The following is a 15,969-nucleotide window of genomic DNA, read 5'->3' as shown; positions in this document are numbered from 1 at the left end:
ATGGTTGTTATGGTAACTGACTGTAGCAATGGAAATGTATGCTGATTGCCAGGGTAACTGACCATAGCAACAGGAATGTATGATGGTTGCCATGGTAACCGACGGTACCAGTGGGAAGTATTATGGTTCCTGTGGTAACTGCCCGCAGCAATGGAAATGTATGCTGGTTGCCATGGTAACCAACCATAACATTAAGAATGTATGATGGTTGCCATGGTAAAAGGCAAAAGCAATGGAACTGTGTGATGGTTGCCATGGTAACTGACTAACGCAATGGGAAAGGTATGATAGTTGCCATGGTAACCAACCATGGCATAAAGAATGTATGCTGGTTGCCATAGTAACTGACTGCAGCAATGGGAAGTATGATGATTGCCATGGTAACTGACTGTAGCAATGGGAATGTATGCTGGTTGTCATGGTAACTGACCGTAGGAATGGGAATGTATGCTGGTTGTCATGGTAACTGATGATAGCAATAGGCCTCTATGATGGTTGCCATGGTAAATGACTGTAGCAATGGGAATGTATGATCTTGCCATAGTAACTGACAGTAGGAACGGGAATGTGTGATGGCTGCCATGGTAACCGACTGTAGCAACACGACTGTATGATGGTTGCCAAGGTAACTGACCATAGAAACTGGAATTCAGATGGTTTCTGTGGTAACTGATCATAGAACATGGCTAAATGATGGTTGCCATGGTAACTGATTGTAGCAGTGGACCGTATAATGGTTGCCATGGTAACCAACCACAGCAATGGGGATGTGTGATGGTTGCCATGGTAACCGACCATAGCAATGGGAATGTGTGATGGTTGCCATGGTAACCGACTACAGCAATGGGAATGTGTGATGGTTACCGTGGTAACCGATCAGATCAATGGGAATGTATGATGGTTGCCATGGTAACCGACTGTTGGAATGGGAATGTATGATGGTTTCCATGGTAAATGACCGTAGCAAGTGTGTTGTATGTTGGTTACCATAGTGACCAACCGTAGCAATGCGACTGTATGATGGTTGCCATGGTAACTGATGGTAGCAATAGGACTGTATGATGGTTGCCACGGTAACTGACTGTAGAAACGGGAATGTATGATGGTTGCCAAGGTAACTGACTGTACCAATGGCAATGTATGATGGTTGCCATGGTAACTGACCTTGGCAATGAGAATGTATGCTGGTTGCCATGGTAACCAAGCATACCAGTGGGAAAGTATGATTGTTGCTACGGTAACTGACTGTAGCAATGGAAATGTGTGATGGTTGTCATGGTAACTGCCCTTAGGAATGGGAATGTATGGCAGTTGCTGTGGTAACTGACCGTGGCAATGAGAATATATGCTGTTTGCCATGGTAACTGACCACAGCAGTGGGGATGTATGGTGGTTGCCATGGTAACTGACCGTATCATTGCGACTGTATGATGGTTGCCATGGTAACTCACCATAGCAATGGGAATGTGTGGTGGTTGCCATGGTCACTGACTGTAGTGACAGGAATGTATGATGGTTGCCATGGCAACCAACTGTAGCAATGGGAATGTGTGATGGTTGCCATGGTCACTGAGTATAGCAATTGGAATGTATGCTGGTTGCCATGGTAACTGACTGTACCAGTGGGAAGTATTATGGTTGCCATGGTAACTGACCGTAGCAGTGGGAAGTATGCTGTTTGCCACAGTAATTTACTGTAGCAATGGGAATGTATTATGGTTGCCATGGTAACTGACTGTGGCAATGAGAATGTATTCTATTTACCATGGTAACTGACCATAGCAATGAGAATGCATGCTGGTTTTCATGGCAACTGTGATTTCCTTAGACTATGAGCACGATATTTTCATCTGCAAAAACATTAGTGAGTGCCCAGAGATCTCCCAAGATGGGCTTTAAAGGTCTCAAGCACATGAGTAGCAGAGAGGGGCTAAGGAGCTGTGGCCTCACTGGTGTGGAGACCGAGGACAGTACAGGACAGCCCTGAGAGGGCTTGAAGGGAGGATTTAGAGATGGTGGATCCTTTTGTCAGAGCAGAAAGGAGCATGAGAAAGAAAGAATTAATGCCAAATGCAGCTGGGGAGGTCCTGAGTGGACATGAGGAAAAAGGAATTTCACTCCATGGAAAACACTGGGCTGCAACATGTCACCCAGGAGGAGTCTGGATGAGCCCAAGGCTTTGTGTGTGCAGGAAGAGCCAGGGAGGACGCAGAGATGTCAGTGCAGGAAGGTGCCAGCCAGGTGGGGCAGCCGGGGGGATGACGACAGCCTGCAGGGAAAGGGGCAGGGCATGGACACCGTAGGACAGCCTGGGCTGGAGAGGAGACAGGGAGGGGGAGAAGCTGAAAGGCCCTGACAGAGCCACCTTCTGCAGGCCTTTGGCCATGGCTGCTGTCTGTGCCCCTGATGCCAGGAGGAGGGGAGTGGCCCTTGCAGCCCTGGGGCCTCATGGCCTCCTTGTCCCTGCTCAGCAGCCTGGCAGGTGCCACCCCATGGTCCTGCCCTTGGCATTGCACATCCCACATCCCAGTGCCCCAGGAAGAGCCCAGAGGAATGAGGCAGGGACAGGATGTGCCTTCCCAGGGGCTGGGGGTCAGGCCTTGGCCCATTGGATTAAAAAAACAAGTCAAAGTTTATTCAGCATTAGAGCCACCTTTGCCTTGCTTGTCCATCCTTGTCATCACTGTCTGCAGTTTTCTGCTCCAACTGGAACCTGGGGACACTTTCACAGTCATGTCCTTCAGTGGGACCCATTAACAGTACAAGAAACTTCAGTATTTCAAACTCATTTTGACTTGTTGAAAAGTTGTTTGAACTTCCTCTCAGGGACTGAGTCTCATGTAAACAACACCAATCCCCTGAGGGTCGTGGAATGCCTGGGGCTGTTGCTGTGCTGCTGAGCTGGGCTGGGCTCCTGGCACACAGGGAGCTCCTGGCAAGCAAGAAGAGCTTCAAAGAGACAGCTCTGCTGGTGAGCAGCTCCTCTGCACAGCCCAGCAGGGCTGAGGGCACTGCCTGCAGCACCCAGGGCACAAAAGCAAGGCAGAGAGAGGTTACACACAGCCTGGGCTGTGAGGGAAGTCGAGAGGAAGATCCACTGGAAGATGAATCTTTCCAGGCTTCCTCCCGGTAAGTCAGCATGAAGGGCAATGTGTCTGCAGTTGGTGCAAAGATCTCCTAACGCTGGCACATCCCACTCCCTGCTGCACCATCCCAGGCACATCCCAGCAGGGTTCCCTTCTCCCAGGGATGGCTACAGGGTTGTGAAGCCGAGCTGTGCCACCCAGGCTGCCCCAAGCTGTCCTGCAGAGCAGGGTCCTGCAGCCCAGGGCTGTGCCGGGGCAGGAGCTCTGCCACTGCCAGGGGCAGCTCTCAGCCGGGCTGGGGAGCTCCCTCAGGGCTGGGCAGAGGCTGGGGGTGGAAAGAGCAAAGCCTGGTAGGGCAGGGCAGGTTTCTTCTGCTATTGAGTGAGAGTTTCATGGGGCAGGGCTGCTCACAGAACCAGAGCACCCCAGGATATTTTCCAGGGGATACTTCAAGGGGAACATCCAAGGAGGGATTTCTCTCAATCTCTCAAGCCACATGCCAGCTGGTTTGAGTTCCAGAGGGAACTGTGAGGAGCTGTCCAGGGCTGAGAACAACTTGCTGGCACTGTTGGTGTCTGGGAGGTGACACAACTGGCTCAGGGTGATGCTGCCCTGAGTGCCCAGTGGGCTCTGCCCTGGCCTCTCCCAGCTGGACCCTCCCTCTGCATTTCCTTGGTTCTCAGCTTGCCCCTGGTCCTGAGGTTGTTCCCTCCTTCTCTCACTCAGGCTCACTGGGGAGGGGAATTCAAGCTACACAGTCCAACACTGATCCTGGCATTCCCCCCAGGCAGGTGTGTCCCTGGGAATGAGACATTCCCATTGTCCTCTGCCCTGTGGGATGTGGGCAGTGAAGTCTGTGGGCCTGGGTAAGGAGCTCTTTTTCCCTCAATCAGACCCCGTCATTAGGACACTTGGCTCTTTTCTGAGGTGTCCTTCCAAGCTGGGAGCTGCCCTCAAGAATGCAAATCATCCTCCCAGCACAGCAGTGTTCTCTGAAAGCCCCAGTGGAGAGGGGCAGTGATGCTGTGCCCATGCCAGGAGATGCTGTTGGGTTGGGGAGATGAGCCACGAGTGTCCTTGGCTCCAAGTGGGGTGTTGAGCCCTTGAGACAGGCTGAGACCTTGAGGGGTGTGGGATGGATCCCTCTGCTCTCAACAGTGTCTGAAGGCTTTTCAGACCCAAATGGGAGTGTGATCAATGTCCATCTCAGGAAGAAGCAAAGCCAGGGCAGTTGCGAACAACAGAGAGGGCCAGACCAGCTCCCCTCACTCTGCACTAAGCCTCAGACAATCCTCCTGGCTGGGAGGACCCTCTCTGTTCTCCCTGAGTGCATCAGAAGTGCTGAGGGGTTCTGACATCCAGGAACACTCCTCAGGAGAGATGAGGGAATTAGAAAAAAAAAAAAAAAAAACAAAAACGAAAAAAACAAACCCAAACAAAACAAACCTGTGACACTGCCTTCTGCTGTCCTGGTTTTTCTCACAAACTGGGAGTGCAGATGCTGGCAAGCCTTTTTGAACTGGGAGCAGTTTCATCTGACACAGCTGAACACCAGGATGGGACCCTGTGCCCACCATGCCCATGACCCCACTGGTGCAGAGCAGGGCTGAGCCCTCACAGCCAGTGGACAGAGGGTCTGCTCCTCATGGAAGATGTAGTGAGCCCCAAGCAGGGCTCCAGCCCTGGAGCTGAAGGAGAGACTCCTAGGAATGGAAAACAAACAGAGCAGTGAAAGGGGTGTTGGAAAGTGGCTTTGATTTTTCTCAGAATGTTCTGCCCTAACTTGTCACTGTTATTTCCTCCTTGAACAGTGCCCCACATCTAGAGGCAACAAATGCCCAACAGCAGCTCCATGCCCCAGTTCCTCCTCCTGGCATTTGCAGACAGGAGGGAGCTGCAGCTCCTGCACTTCTGGCTCTTCCTGGCCATCTCCCTGGCTGCCCTCCTGGCCAACGGCCTCATCCTCAGCACCGTAGCCTGTGACCACCACCTGCACACCCCCATGGGCTTCTTCCTGCTCAACCTCTCCCTCACAGACCTGGGCTCCATCTGCACCACTGTCCCCAAAGCCATGCACAATTCCCTCCAGAACACCACAACCATCTCCAACAAGGGATGTGCTGCACAGCTCTTTTTCTTTTTCTTCTTCCTTGGAGCAGAGTTTTCCCTCCTGACCATCATGTGCTACGACCGCTACGTTGCCATCTGCAAACCCCTGCACTACGGGACCCTCCTGGGCAGCAGAGCTTGTGCCCACATGGCAGCAGCTGCCTGGGCCACTGCGTTTCTCAATTCTCTGCTGCACACAGTCAATACATTTTCTCTGCCCCTGTGCCAGGGCAATGCCCTGGGCCAGTTCTTCTGTGAACTCCCACACATCCTCAAGCTCTCCTGCTCACACTCAGGCTACCTCAGGGAACTTGGGCTCATTGGGGTTAGTGTCTGTTTAGGATTTGGTTGTTTCATTTTCATTGTTTTCTCCTATGTGCAGATCTTCAGGGCTGTGCTGAGGATCCCCTCTCAGCAGGGACGGCACAAAGCCTTTTCCACGTGCCTCCCTCACCTGGCCGTGGTGTCCCTGTTTGTCAGCACTGGCATATTTGCCTACCTGAAGCCCCCCTCCATCTCCTTCCCATCCCTGGATCTGGCCCTGTCAGTTCTGTACTCTGTGGTGCCTCCAGCACTGAACCCCTTCATCTACAGCTTCAGGAACCAGGAGCTCAAGGATGCCCTGAGAAAAACGATGACTGGATGCTTTTCAGGAGCAATAAAGTGCCGTTTTCTGGTGCGTAGCATTCGGAATGGGACTCCTTAGTGGCGCAGCCTTCCTGCTCAGGTTTTTCATGGAGGTCATCAGGTTCTTCTGGCAATAATTTTCTGTGCAATTAAATATTATTATGCATCTGCCTTCTAATTCAGTATCTAATCATTGAATTTGACCCAGAGATGTATAAATGATGAATTGTATTCTGACTATTTAAACAAAATAAAAGACCCTGCAGTGCCTTCTTTGTCCAAGACCCTTCTTCTTAGATGTTCCTAAAGGACAGCACACTGCAGGACAGGGTGTATTTGCAAACGGGAAGGGGACAATAATCCCAGCCCAGCAGCACTGCCAGGGAGCAGCAGGGCTTGGTCTTTGCAGAGCTGCTCTCTTGCCACTTCCACACTGTCCTCCTGAGCCACTTTCTCGCTGTAAGGCCTGAGTGCTCTCTGAGCACAGTCCTGGGGGCTGGAAGCCCTTGGAGCACAGGCCAGGACTGCCCCTGGGAACTTGTGAAGCAGAGCTGGGCTCCCTTCCAGCATCTCCAGGATGCTCTGGGATCTTCTGAGGCCACTGCATGTACTGGGTCACTTCTTCTGTGACCTTGCTCGAGGGTTGGAACTCTCCTGCAGTATCACCATGACACTCCTGCTCTCTGCTTTCCAGGTTTCATTTTTAGATCCAGTCTTCCCCTCCTGTTCACAGGGACATCCTGGGAGTGCTTCAGAGCTGCCATCCTGGGGCAGCTCCTGCCCAGCGTGGGCAGGCACAAGGTCTCTCCACCTGCTCCTCTCCCCTCCCCAGTGCCACTGTTTTCTGCAGCCTCCTCATCCTTGCCCAGCACAGCCCTCCTGGCACAGTTGGACACAGCCCTTGTTCTACCCCCTCCTCAGGCACCTGCCCAACCCCCTCAGCTCCAGCCTGATAGCCAGAAACCTTCAGGGCAGGGAGGCACCAGGCAAAATGCTGAGGAAACCTTTCAGCTGCACTCAAATCCAATTGGAGGGGTTGGCCTGGAGGAAGAAATCCCTTCTCATTCTCCAGAACCACCAGGACAACCTGTGTTGTGTCCTGGGCACTCCTCTGGAAGTGTGGGCTATGGAAAAGGTTTTGTTGTCAGGGCTATTGAGAAGGCTGGGCAGTGTCACTGGGAGACCTCTCCCAAACCCTTGCAAAGGCCAGAGCCATCCCAGAGATTCCTGGGGCCTTGGCAAAGGCAGACATGGAAGCAGTCTGCAAACAGGGCAGCAAGGAGGGTTGGCAGAGTTCCAGACTGTTCAGGCTCAGCAGGGAAGGGTATAGGGCAAGTCCTCCTGCAGCCATTGCCAGGCATGGGAAGGACAAGGCAGGGATTGCAGAACCCCTGTGGGAGGGAATAGAGGATGTTGTGTGCCCAGACTTTATCAAGGCTCTTGACATGGTGTCCTGTGGTCTCCTTATGGCCAGACTGGTGAGAGCTGGACTGAATAAGTGGAAGATATGCTGGGTGGGAATTTGGCTGAATGAAGAGTGTCAAATAAAATCCATGGTACAAATCCTCTTGTCAGCAACTTCCTGATGAAATCCCTCAGTGACCAGCCATTTAACACCACTATAGAACATCTTTATTATCTCTCTGTACATTGGGACAAAATGTATTTTCAAGTCTTTTGTGGATAATTCCAAATTGCCGGGAGCCCCTGAGCAACCTGTCCTGGTTTAAAGACACATATTGGGGTGGGAACTCCAATAAAATGAATTCACTCCCCTTTTATTCCCCACCAGTACAAGGAGACAAAATATAAGGAGGTATAAGTGAAAATATAAGACTTTACTGACAAGAAATATAGCAGCAAAACCAGCAATACCAACAGAACTATACAAAGCATCAGCAGAGAGAGAAATTGCCTCCTCTCTCCCCCCCGACCCAACTCCCTTTTGTAAACAAATAAAAACAGGGATCCACACGTGCCTCCCTTCCCTGTTTTCCCCCTGAATGAACAAAGAACAAAAAACAAAACCAGGGGAAAGAAAGGACAAAGCAAAATGTGGGAAACTCTCTGGTCTGAGATCAGTTGTGCTGCCCAAGAACACGCTGACTCCAGAGGTGTCCAAGCGGGGCAGCGGGGGGGAGGCAGCGGCTCTGCTTGATTCCATGGAGTTCTGGGAAGGCACAGGGGGTGCCATGGGACTCTACAGTGTCACTATGGCCCCTTGGTTCCTCGGGGTTCTGAGATGTCTCAGAGTTCCTTTTGTTCAAAAGAGTCATGGAATGGGCCCTTGTCACAATGGGCCCTTGGTTCCATGAGATTCCACAGTGTCCCTGCATTCCTTTGGTTCCATGAGGCCCTGCAGTGTCACGGTGCCACTTGATTCCGTGACTTTACAAAGAATCAGAATGGCCCCTTGATTTAAGGCCGACTGCACATGGGGCTGCCTTGGGGGGAGTGTGGGCACCCAGACAAGGGAGTTGTCACCCCCCTGGACTCAGCCCTGGGGTCACCACATCTGGACTGGTCTGTCTGTCTGTGAGGTTCCCCACTCTGGAGGAATGAGGAAGAACTGGAGAGGGTCTAGAGGAGATTTGACAGGATGCAGCTTTTTTCCATATTGGAAATAGAAAGAAATCACCACAAAGAGCAGCACTGAAGGTTCAGACTGAAGGTGAGGAAAAAGAAATGTCACTCAACAGGAACTCTTCTGCTGCAAGAGCTCACCCAGAGGGAGTCAGGATCAGCCCATGGCTTCGTGTTCCCAGGGAACAGCCAGAGCTGGTGCAGAGACATCAGGGAGGGTCTAGAAATGCTGCTGGGAGGGGGGTGGGAAAGCAGGAGGGGTGTGTGCAGCCTGCAAGGCCAGAGCAGCAGCAGGGCCAGGGCAGGACAGCCTGCAGGAGAGATGGCCAAGGGCTCTGGCAGGGCTGCAAGGCCCAAAGGCACCCAGGCCTTTGTCCCCTTGCCTCTGGCAGCTGCCTCTGCCACTCAGGCCACCACAGCCAACTTTCCTGGCAGGTTCTGCACTTGGTTTCTGCCTCGCCCCTCCCTCAGGAGCCTGGCAGGGGTTGCCCAGTTTTGGGCCTTTGTTGTTCCTCCCCCTCCCATCCCAGTGCCCCCCAAACAGCCCTGAGCCAGCCGGGAGGGACAGGATCTGCTGGGCCAGGGCCTGGGGCTCAGGCCTTGGCCTTTGTGCTCCACAAAACCAAGGCAGGCTTTGCTCAGCATTGCAGGGGCCTGCCCAGAGCCTTTGTCTGCCTGCACTCCTGGCCTCCAAGGAGCTGCTCCAAGGAGTCCCTGGGGAGGCTTTGGCAGCGCCTGCCCTCAGTGGGGCCCAGCAATGCTTCAAGGCACTTGGAGTTTGGCTTCTGACTTCTTCAGCAGCTTCTTCAATCTTCTCTCAGTACCTCAGGATCATGGGCTGGGCTGCAAACACACCGTGGGGCTCATTAAATTCCAGAAATCCCTCAGGATCTCTTTGTCTTCCTTTAATTGTCTTCAAGGCAATTTCAAAACAAGTCTTCCAAGTTTGTACTTTTTTTGTTTTAATTCAATTATAGATATATTTTAGTTCAAAGGAGAGGTGATAGAGGTGTTCTCCAAGTGATCTTGATGCTGAGTGTCTCCTCAGGAGATCCACACTGACCCTGGATGATCAACATTTCTCCTCACTCCCCAGCCTCACCAGTTCTGACATGACCCATCTTGGACTGACAGCTGATGCAACTCCAAACACACTGTGGGACCCATTAAAACACCGGAAAACAAATTTTTTTCATTCCTTTAATTGTCTTCAAGTCTTCAAGACTTCTAGAGCTAATTTGAGTTGTTTTGTAGTTTAGCTAATGAAGAAGATTTTAAAGTGGTGATGCCAAATTTTGCCCCAAAGAAGGCGCAGAGGAACTGCTCAGAGACAGAGTTTTCAGTCTATAAGCAGGAGGTATTTATTTTTCACGGCCGGGAAGCAGCCAGGTCGCCCTGGGCAAACTGCTTCGCCGAAGAACTTACAATTTGAGCTTTTATACACTTTTTGCTAAGCAATTACATCACATATTATGAATATTCATTACATTGCAACATCTACTTTTAATATTCATAATAGGCGGAGTTGAGGCGGAGTTAGAGGCGTGGTCTTCAATTTGGGGAGAACTTTGGTGGTCGTTCCGGTCTTTCTTAATCATGAACCCGCTGTCCTCACCATCATCTTCTTCTTAAACTTTTGAACCTTCCCTAATTTGGGTAGTTTCCTTATGCATTTGGCAGGGTTTCTCAATATCTGGCAAAAGTGCTTAATTGTTTGGCTTGTCCCTCTTCTTATCTCTCTTTGTTTTCCTTCCATATGTCCTTTTTTGTGTGTGCTAGCATTTTTTGTTCAGGTCTATGTTCTTCTATGTCAGGGTGTCCTGTATCCTAGTGGATTTATTGTCTCCGCTATTTCCTAATATTGAGCTCTATGTGCCTTTGCTGAAAGCCTGCATTTGTGCTTAACTCTCTCTAATCCTTACATTGCTTTATTAAATTCACTTCTCAGGTGTTACCTGGCTTCAGTGGACATCATGAAAAATACATTTTTTTTGATGAAAGAGAATTATTTACACAGAGACTTGGGATGCAAGAGGGTCAGGGCAGGAAGGATTTGGATCCAAAGACAAGGGGGCAAAAGAGATTAGTAGCATTTAATCATTGACCAATTGAACAGTTATCAGGTGATTCAATAGCATGTGCTGCAATTTTAACAGTGACTGAATTATAGATTCCCAATAACAACATTCCCACCACAGTCAATTCACACCCACCCCCAGGCAGAGATGTGTGGACACATCAGGAGCTGGGTGTGGAAAGATCCCTCTCCCAAATTCTCCTTGTTGTCAGGGAAACACTCCCCCAAATCCCTTTGTGTTTGCCAACAGACAAGGGTCACAGCTGGAGGAGTGTTTGTTGAGGGGGATCAGAATTGTCCTGGGCATCAGTGAGGGTCTTTGGAGTGTTGGAAACTGGAGGGTTCCCGAGCTGGGAGAGGCTGCCAGAGGTGTCCCACTGAGAGGGAGGTGCTGGGGAGCTGCCAGGGCCTCCCTCAGCACTGCTGGGTGTGGGCTCCCAAGGGGACTGGCTTTAGTTATCTGCTGAATTTCCATCCTGGTGTCAGGAATGACTGGAGTTTCCAAACTATTTGGGTATTGTATCGTAACTCTTCCATTTGGGTTACGATTCAGGTAGGGAACGTTCCAAGGTTTTCAGGGGATGACTGATTATCCTGTGTTCCCCAGCTCTTACACCCATCCCAGTCAGCTGGATGGTTTATTGACAATGTGTCCTGAGGGGCAGCACCTCCGATGCCATAGAAACCCCTCCCCTGGATTAGGAAACCTTTGGAATTCAGGAGATGTTCCAGTGGAGCATGAAAATGAACAGCAACTTTCCTAAAGCCCAGACCCCAGCAGAACAAAGCCAGGCCCCCTCAGTGGCAGAGCAAAGGTCCCCCATGCCTGTGTCCCTGTGGCCGCTGAGGCGGCAGCGCAGGCCCGAGGCGGTGCCGGGTCCCGGTGCAGCCGGGGCAGAGCGGCGGCTGCGCGAGCGGCAACCCCGGCGGTGAGTGCGGCAGCCCCGTGGGAGCGGCGGCTCCGGGCACAGACCCCGGCGGCAGCCGCTGTGGCTCCTGGAACCGAGTGGCCATTGGGACACTGCAGGGCCTCCTGGAATCCAGGGGCCGGTGGGACACTGGGGAGCCTCTTGGAGCCAAGGGAACCCTGGGATATTCTGGAACATCGTGGAATCAAGGGGCCATTGTGACACTGCAGGGCCTCATGGAACCAAAGGAGCTCTCAGAGTTTTTGCAACCTCATGGAATCAAGGGGCCATTTCTGGCAGGATGCTCTGCTCTGACAATACCTAAAGAATGGTCAGAGAATGCAAACAATGCAAACTGTGATGAGTTACTGCTCCTGTCAAGGTGCTGTTTTTAATGTTGAATTATGCTAAACCCAAAAGGCTTCATGAAACTTCAAACACACATCCTGCTTTCTGAAGCAAGATTTGACAGAGAAGCTGCTCCCTGGCCTGCAAATATGTCTGGCAGTCAAACCCTTGATAACTGTAAAAGCCCCATCCAACTGTCATGGGGCAGATTCTTCCACAGACTTCCTTGAAGTGTGTGGAGCTTCTGCCATGAAGCAGGGACAGCTCTTCATGGTCACTGCCCAAGGGTTAAGTGAAAGACAGAGAACTACCCCCTGTCATTGTGGGGTGAGTTACCTCAATCTCTGCTTCAGGATTGTTTGTTTTTGCTGGCTTTGATCTAATTAATAGAATGACTTTGATAGACTCCAGTGTCCTATCTTACACTATACTGCTACAAGTTTTTGGCTTTTATACTGTGCAGTAAATAATTCTGTTTAAGGTCTTTCATCTGGTCACTGTCTGATCAATTTTCTGTTCATTTGTCATAATAAATCATTCATTTTATAGAAATATTTCTGATTTGTCATCACTAAAACCTGCAGGACAAAGTGATTGAATCACACCTCTATAATTCCTTCAGTTGAAACCAAACTCTGAGCTTAAGATTGGATCCAGCCACCCCCAGGCTCCTCTCTGAGAAGGAATTTAGAAAGCAAGGGGGTCCTTTCTGCCCCTTGTAGCTCAACGAAACGGCTTCTGCCATCAACTTTGTCTAAGCCTTCCACCCCCCCAGCCCCAAGCCGTGACACATGGGCATGTCTTGTGCATGCAGTGCAAACATGGACTCCTGAGCTGGTCATTTGCTGTCTCTCCTTGGAGGGAAGAACAAGCCCAATGGCCTGGGGTGAGAGGCCAGTGCTGGGAGCGGCGCTGGCTGTGCCAGGGCACTGCTGGGTGCCCCCACCCTGAGCACTGCCACCCTTGTGCTGGTCACTGCTGGTTTCCTCTGCAGGGCGTTGTGTTGGGCACATCCTGGAGAGCAAAGTGGAAAGCAGATGGAAGCTTTGAGGCCCTGGCCTGAGGAGATGCCCCTGCAGGATGGCAGTGCTGCTGCAGAGGTCAGCTCTGTGCCAGCAGTGCCCGTGGCTGTCCCTGCCTGCAGTCCCTGGACAGTCCTGCAGCAGGACTGGGACCGACTGCCAGAGCACTGAGGCCTCCAACAACACAGGGCTCTGCAGGACAGTGTGGAAGGGAAGGGAGAGGAGGCCAGGCAGGAGAAGGGCTGCTGCTCCCTGGCAGTGCTGCTCTGCTGGGACTCTTTTCTGGCCCAGCTCTGCACAGAGGCCCCAACCCTGCAGCTGCAGAGAAGTCAGAGAGGAAAGATGTCAGGCAAACAAGCCAATGCAGAGTTCTTTATTTGGTTGAAGCACACAGTGAGTAAAATTCCCAATTTGTACAGCCTGTGGGCCAGGGTAGAAAGGCAAACACTGAATTGAAAATGCTTTTATATATATTTTTTATGCATATTTATATATAAAGATTTTTTAGTGTAACAAATTCTCACAAAAATAACACCCCGTACCAGGAGCAAAAAATAGAGAAGATATGTGTTGTGGTAGGAATTCTTAATGATACAGCAGACATAAGAAGTTAGCCAGAAACCTTGAGATTTAAACACAGGGAAGCCTGTTTATATTTACTGTCTGATATTCTTACAGTATCTTTTAATTAAGTTGACCTAGACTGCAGAGGTAAATCCGTTTTATAACTCTGTTTGCCCCCATCTGCATTGTGTTTGTGATTTAAGTGCAGCTTTACTTCTAATACTACAAGTGAAAATTCTGTAGCAAGAAGGCCCTTTTTTCAAGGTAATGTACAGCTTTTATATACCCAAAATGGAAAGAAATATCTGTTTATCTGTTTAAAGAAAAATATCTTCCTAGACCTTTAACCCCAGCCATCAATGGAATGATTGCCCTGCTTTCCCAAAACCCTATATATAGCTAAAGTTATGTCAAATAAAGTATTCAGCTTTGTACCCACAAACTGGATTGTCCGTTATCGTTCAAACCGTCTCAGATATGTTGGGCCTTTAATGAAGTCCATAACAGGATTGACCTTTAATGAGGTACAACACATGCAGAAGAAGGAGAGTTTGTTGCTTCTGAAAAACACCCAGTTATCAGTTTCCTCAGGGCATCCTTGAGCTCCTGGTTCCTCAGGCTGTAGATGAGGGGGTTCAGTGATGGAGGCACCACCGAGTACAGAACTGCCACCACCAGATCAAAGGATGGGGAGGAGATATAGGGGGGCTTCAGGTAAGTAAACATGCCAGTGCTGATAAACAGGGAGACCACAGCCAGGTGAGGGAGGCACGTGGAAAAGGCTTTGTGCCGTCCCTGCTGAGAGGGGATCCTCAGCACAGCCCTGAAAATCTGCACATAGGAGAAAACAATGAAAATGAAACAACCAAACCCTAAACAGGTACTAAACATAAGAAGCCCAATTTCCCTGCGGTAGCCTGAGTGTGAGCGGGAGAGCTTGAGGATGTGTGGGATTTCACAGAAGAACTGGCCCAGGGCATTGCCCTGGCACAGGGGCAGGGAAAATGTACTGGCTGTGTGCAGCAGAGCATTGAGAAAGGCAGTGGCCCAGGCAGCTGCTGCCATGTGGGCACAAGCTCTGCTGCCCAGGAGGGTCCCGTAGTGCAGGGGTTTGCAGATGGCAACGTAGCGGTCGTAGCACATGATGGTGAGAAGGTAATACTTTGTAGGGGCGGGCCAAAGGTAGCACAGAGGAAGTGCCCAGGTACAGAGCCCAAGGAGCATGCCCCAGAGTTAGTAAACTGGTTGGTTAAGAAAGTCACATGATCTGTAAGGATAAAAGGGCGCGCGAGTTCGAATTAAACCTCTTTGTCTCACCACCGCACGAGGAGCATCACTTATTCCTTGTTATACAAGGGTCACATGCTACATATGGCGCTCGAACGGGACAAATTTAGCTTATATTAAGTGAGATAAATATCCTGAATCAGGAGATTAGCCGGTGACTCCGGGATCGTCTCGATTTTTCGGAGATGGGAGTCTTTACCGCAAAAAACCTTGACGTCAGTAAACCCCGTGGTCTTAGTGGCATCTAAGAGACGGATAGTTAGTTAGCGAGCTCAAAAAAGATTAGGTAGTACACGGAAGAAGAGAAGAAAGAGTTAAGGAAGAAGCCGAGAGGTCAGAGCAGGCAGCCGGAGAGAGCGGAGTGGGTCCATGCAACATCAAAGGCGGTGAGTTTGTCTGGAGCGAACCCGCACGTCTAAGACTGATCCCTGGGCGAGACGTGGCTGCAGCTCGGAGCCCCGAGCTGCGGAGCACCTTAAGATCGTCAGGGAAAAGCCTGTTGATTCCCTAAGTGTCGGTCGTTTGGTAAAAGCGGTATTCCGCTACCGACTGCTGCTGGATCACGTGCGAGAAGCTTTCGCTGCCGCCCGTACCATCCCAGCTCCACCGCGCGACCCCCGCATTGCCTTTCTGCCCAGCGGAAAGCGCAGAACTCCGTGCCCGCTGCACCGCCGGCCGGCATCTAGTGCCTGTTGCCTAGCAACTACTAAACCCGTAGTTTGAAAGTACCCGAGAAGCGGCCGAGCCAAGCACGTGTGCTGGCCGCCCCTGCGCGTCTTGCGCACCGGAGGAGTCTGGCCACCTCCTGCGGACCCCTGCCTGTTTGTGAGAATAGTGTAGACCCTTCAAGTTGAGGAAAACCCTTTCAGAAACCGCGGAAACCCCAAAAGAACTTTCCGCCGTTTTTCGCCCCGCGCGGCCCCGGCCGGCGCTAGGACCGCGCGGCCCCGAGCACGCCGCCGGAGCCGCCCGCGCGGGTCCTGGCCCCCCCGCCGCCGCCACTGCCGCCGCTGTCCCGAGCCCGCAGTTTGCAGCCTGCGCCGGGACACCAGCCACCAGCGCCGGAACCCCACGGCCTGCCATCGCCGAACCAGCATCTGCCGAGCCTGCCCCCGCGCCGGGACCTGCCCCGAGCTGCAGCTGCCCCCAGCCGTGCGCAGAACCGCCCACGCCGCCGGAACAACACAGCGCACCCCAGCGCTGCAGCCGACACAGCCCGGACCTCCCAAAAGCAGCAGAAAAAAGACTGCAGATAGCCCAAACTGCTACAAAGGGACTCAAAACGTGTGCTCCCAGCCGCTCGAAATAAGGTAACATAAGACACCTGTTTCCATAGAAACCTCTGATACATTGAAACA

General features: G+C 51.4%; 2 protein-coding genes across 2 annotated transcripts in view; both read left to right on the top strand.

Annotated features, from left to right (window-relative positions):
- The window catches only part of LOC135405542 (zinc finger protein 239-like), a 211,939-nt gene that overhangs the window by 131,462 nt on the left and 64,508 nt on the right, over positions 1-15,969 (top strand). The window lies entirely within an intron of this gene.
- Positions 5,302-12,496, top strand: LOC135404938 (olfactory receptor 14J1-like; the record flags this gene model as incomplete). Its single annotated transcript, XM_064639669.1, has 2 exons — positions 5,302-5,766; positions 12,461-12,496. Coding segments are annotated over 2 exons (501 nt in total), but the record flags the coding sequence as incomplete, so codon positions are not given.

Source organism: Pseudopipra pipra, chromosome W (genome assembly GCF_036250125.1).
Source record: "Pseudopipra pipra isolate bDixPip1 chromosome W, bDixPip1.hap1, whole genome shotgun sequence".
NCBI classification, from domain to species: domain Eukaryota; kingdom Metazoa; phylum Chordata; class Aves; order Passeriformes; family Pipridae; genus Pseudopipra; species Pseudopipra pipra.
The sequence above is the reverse complement of the archived record's forward strand: the minus strand, read 5'-3'. Positions and strand labels throughout refer to the sequence as shown.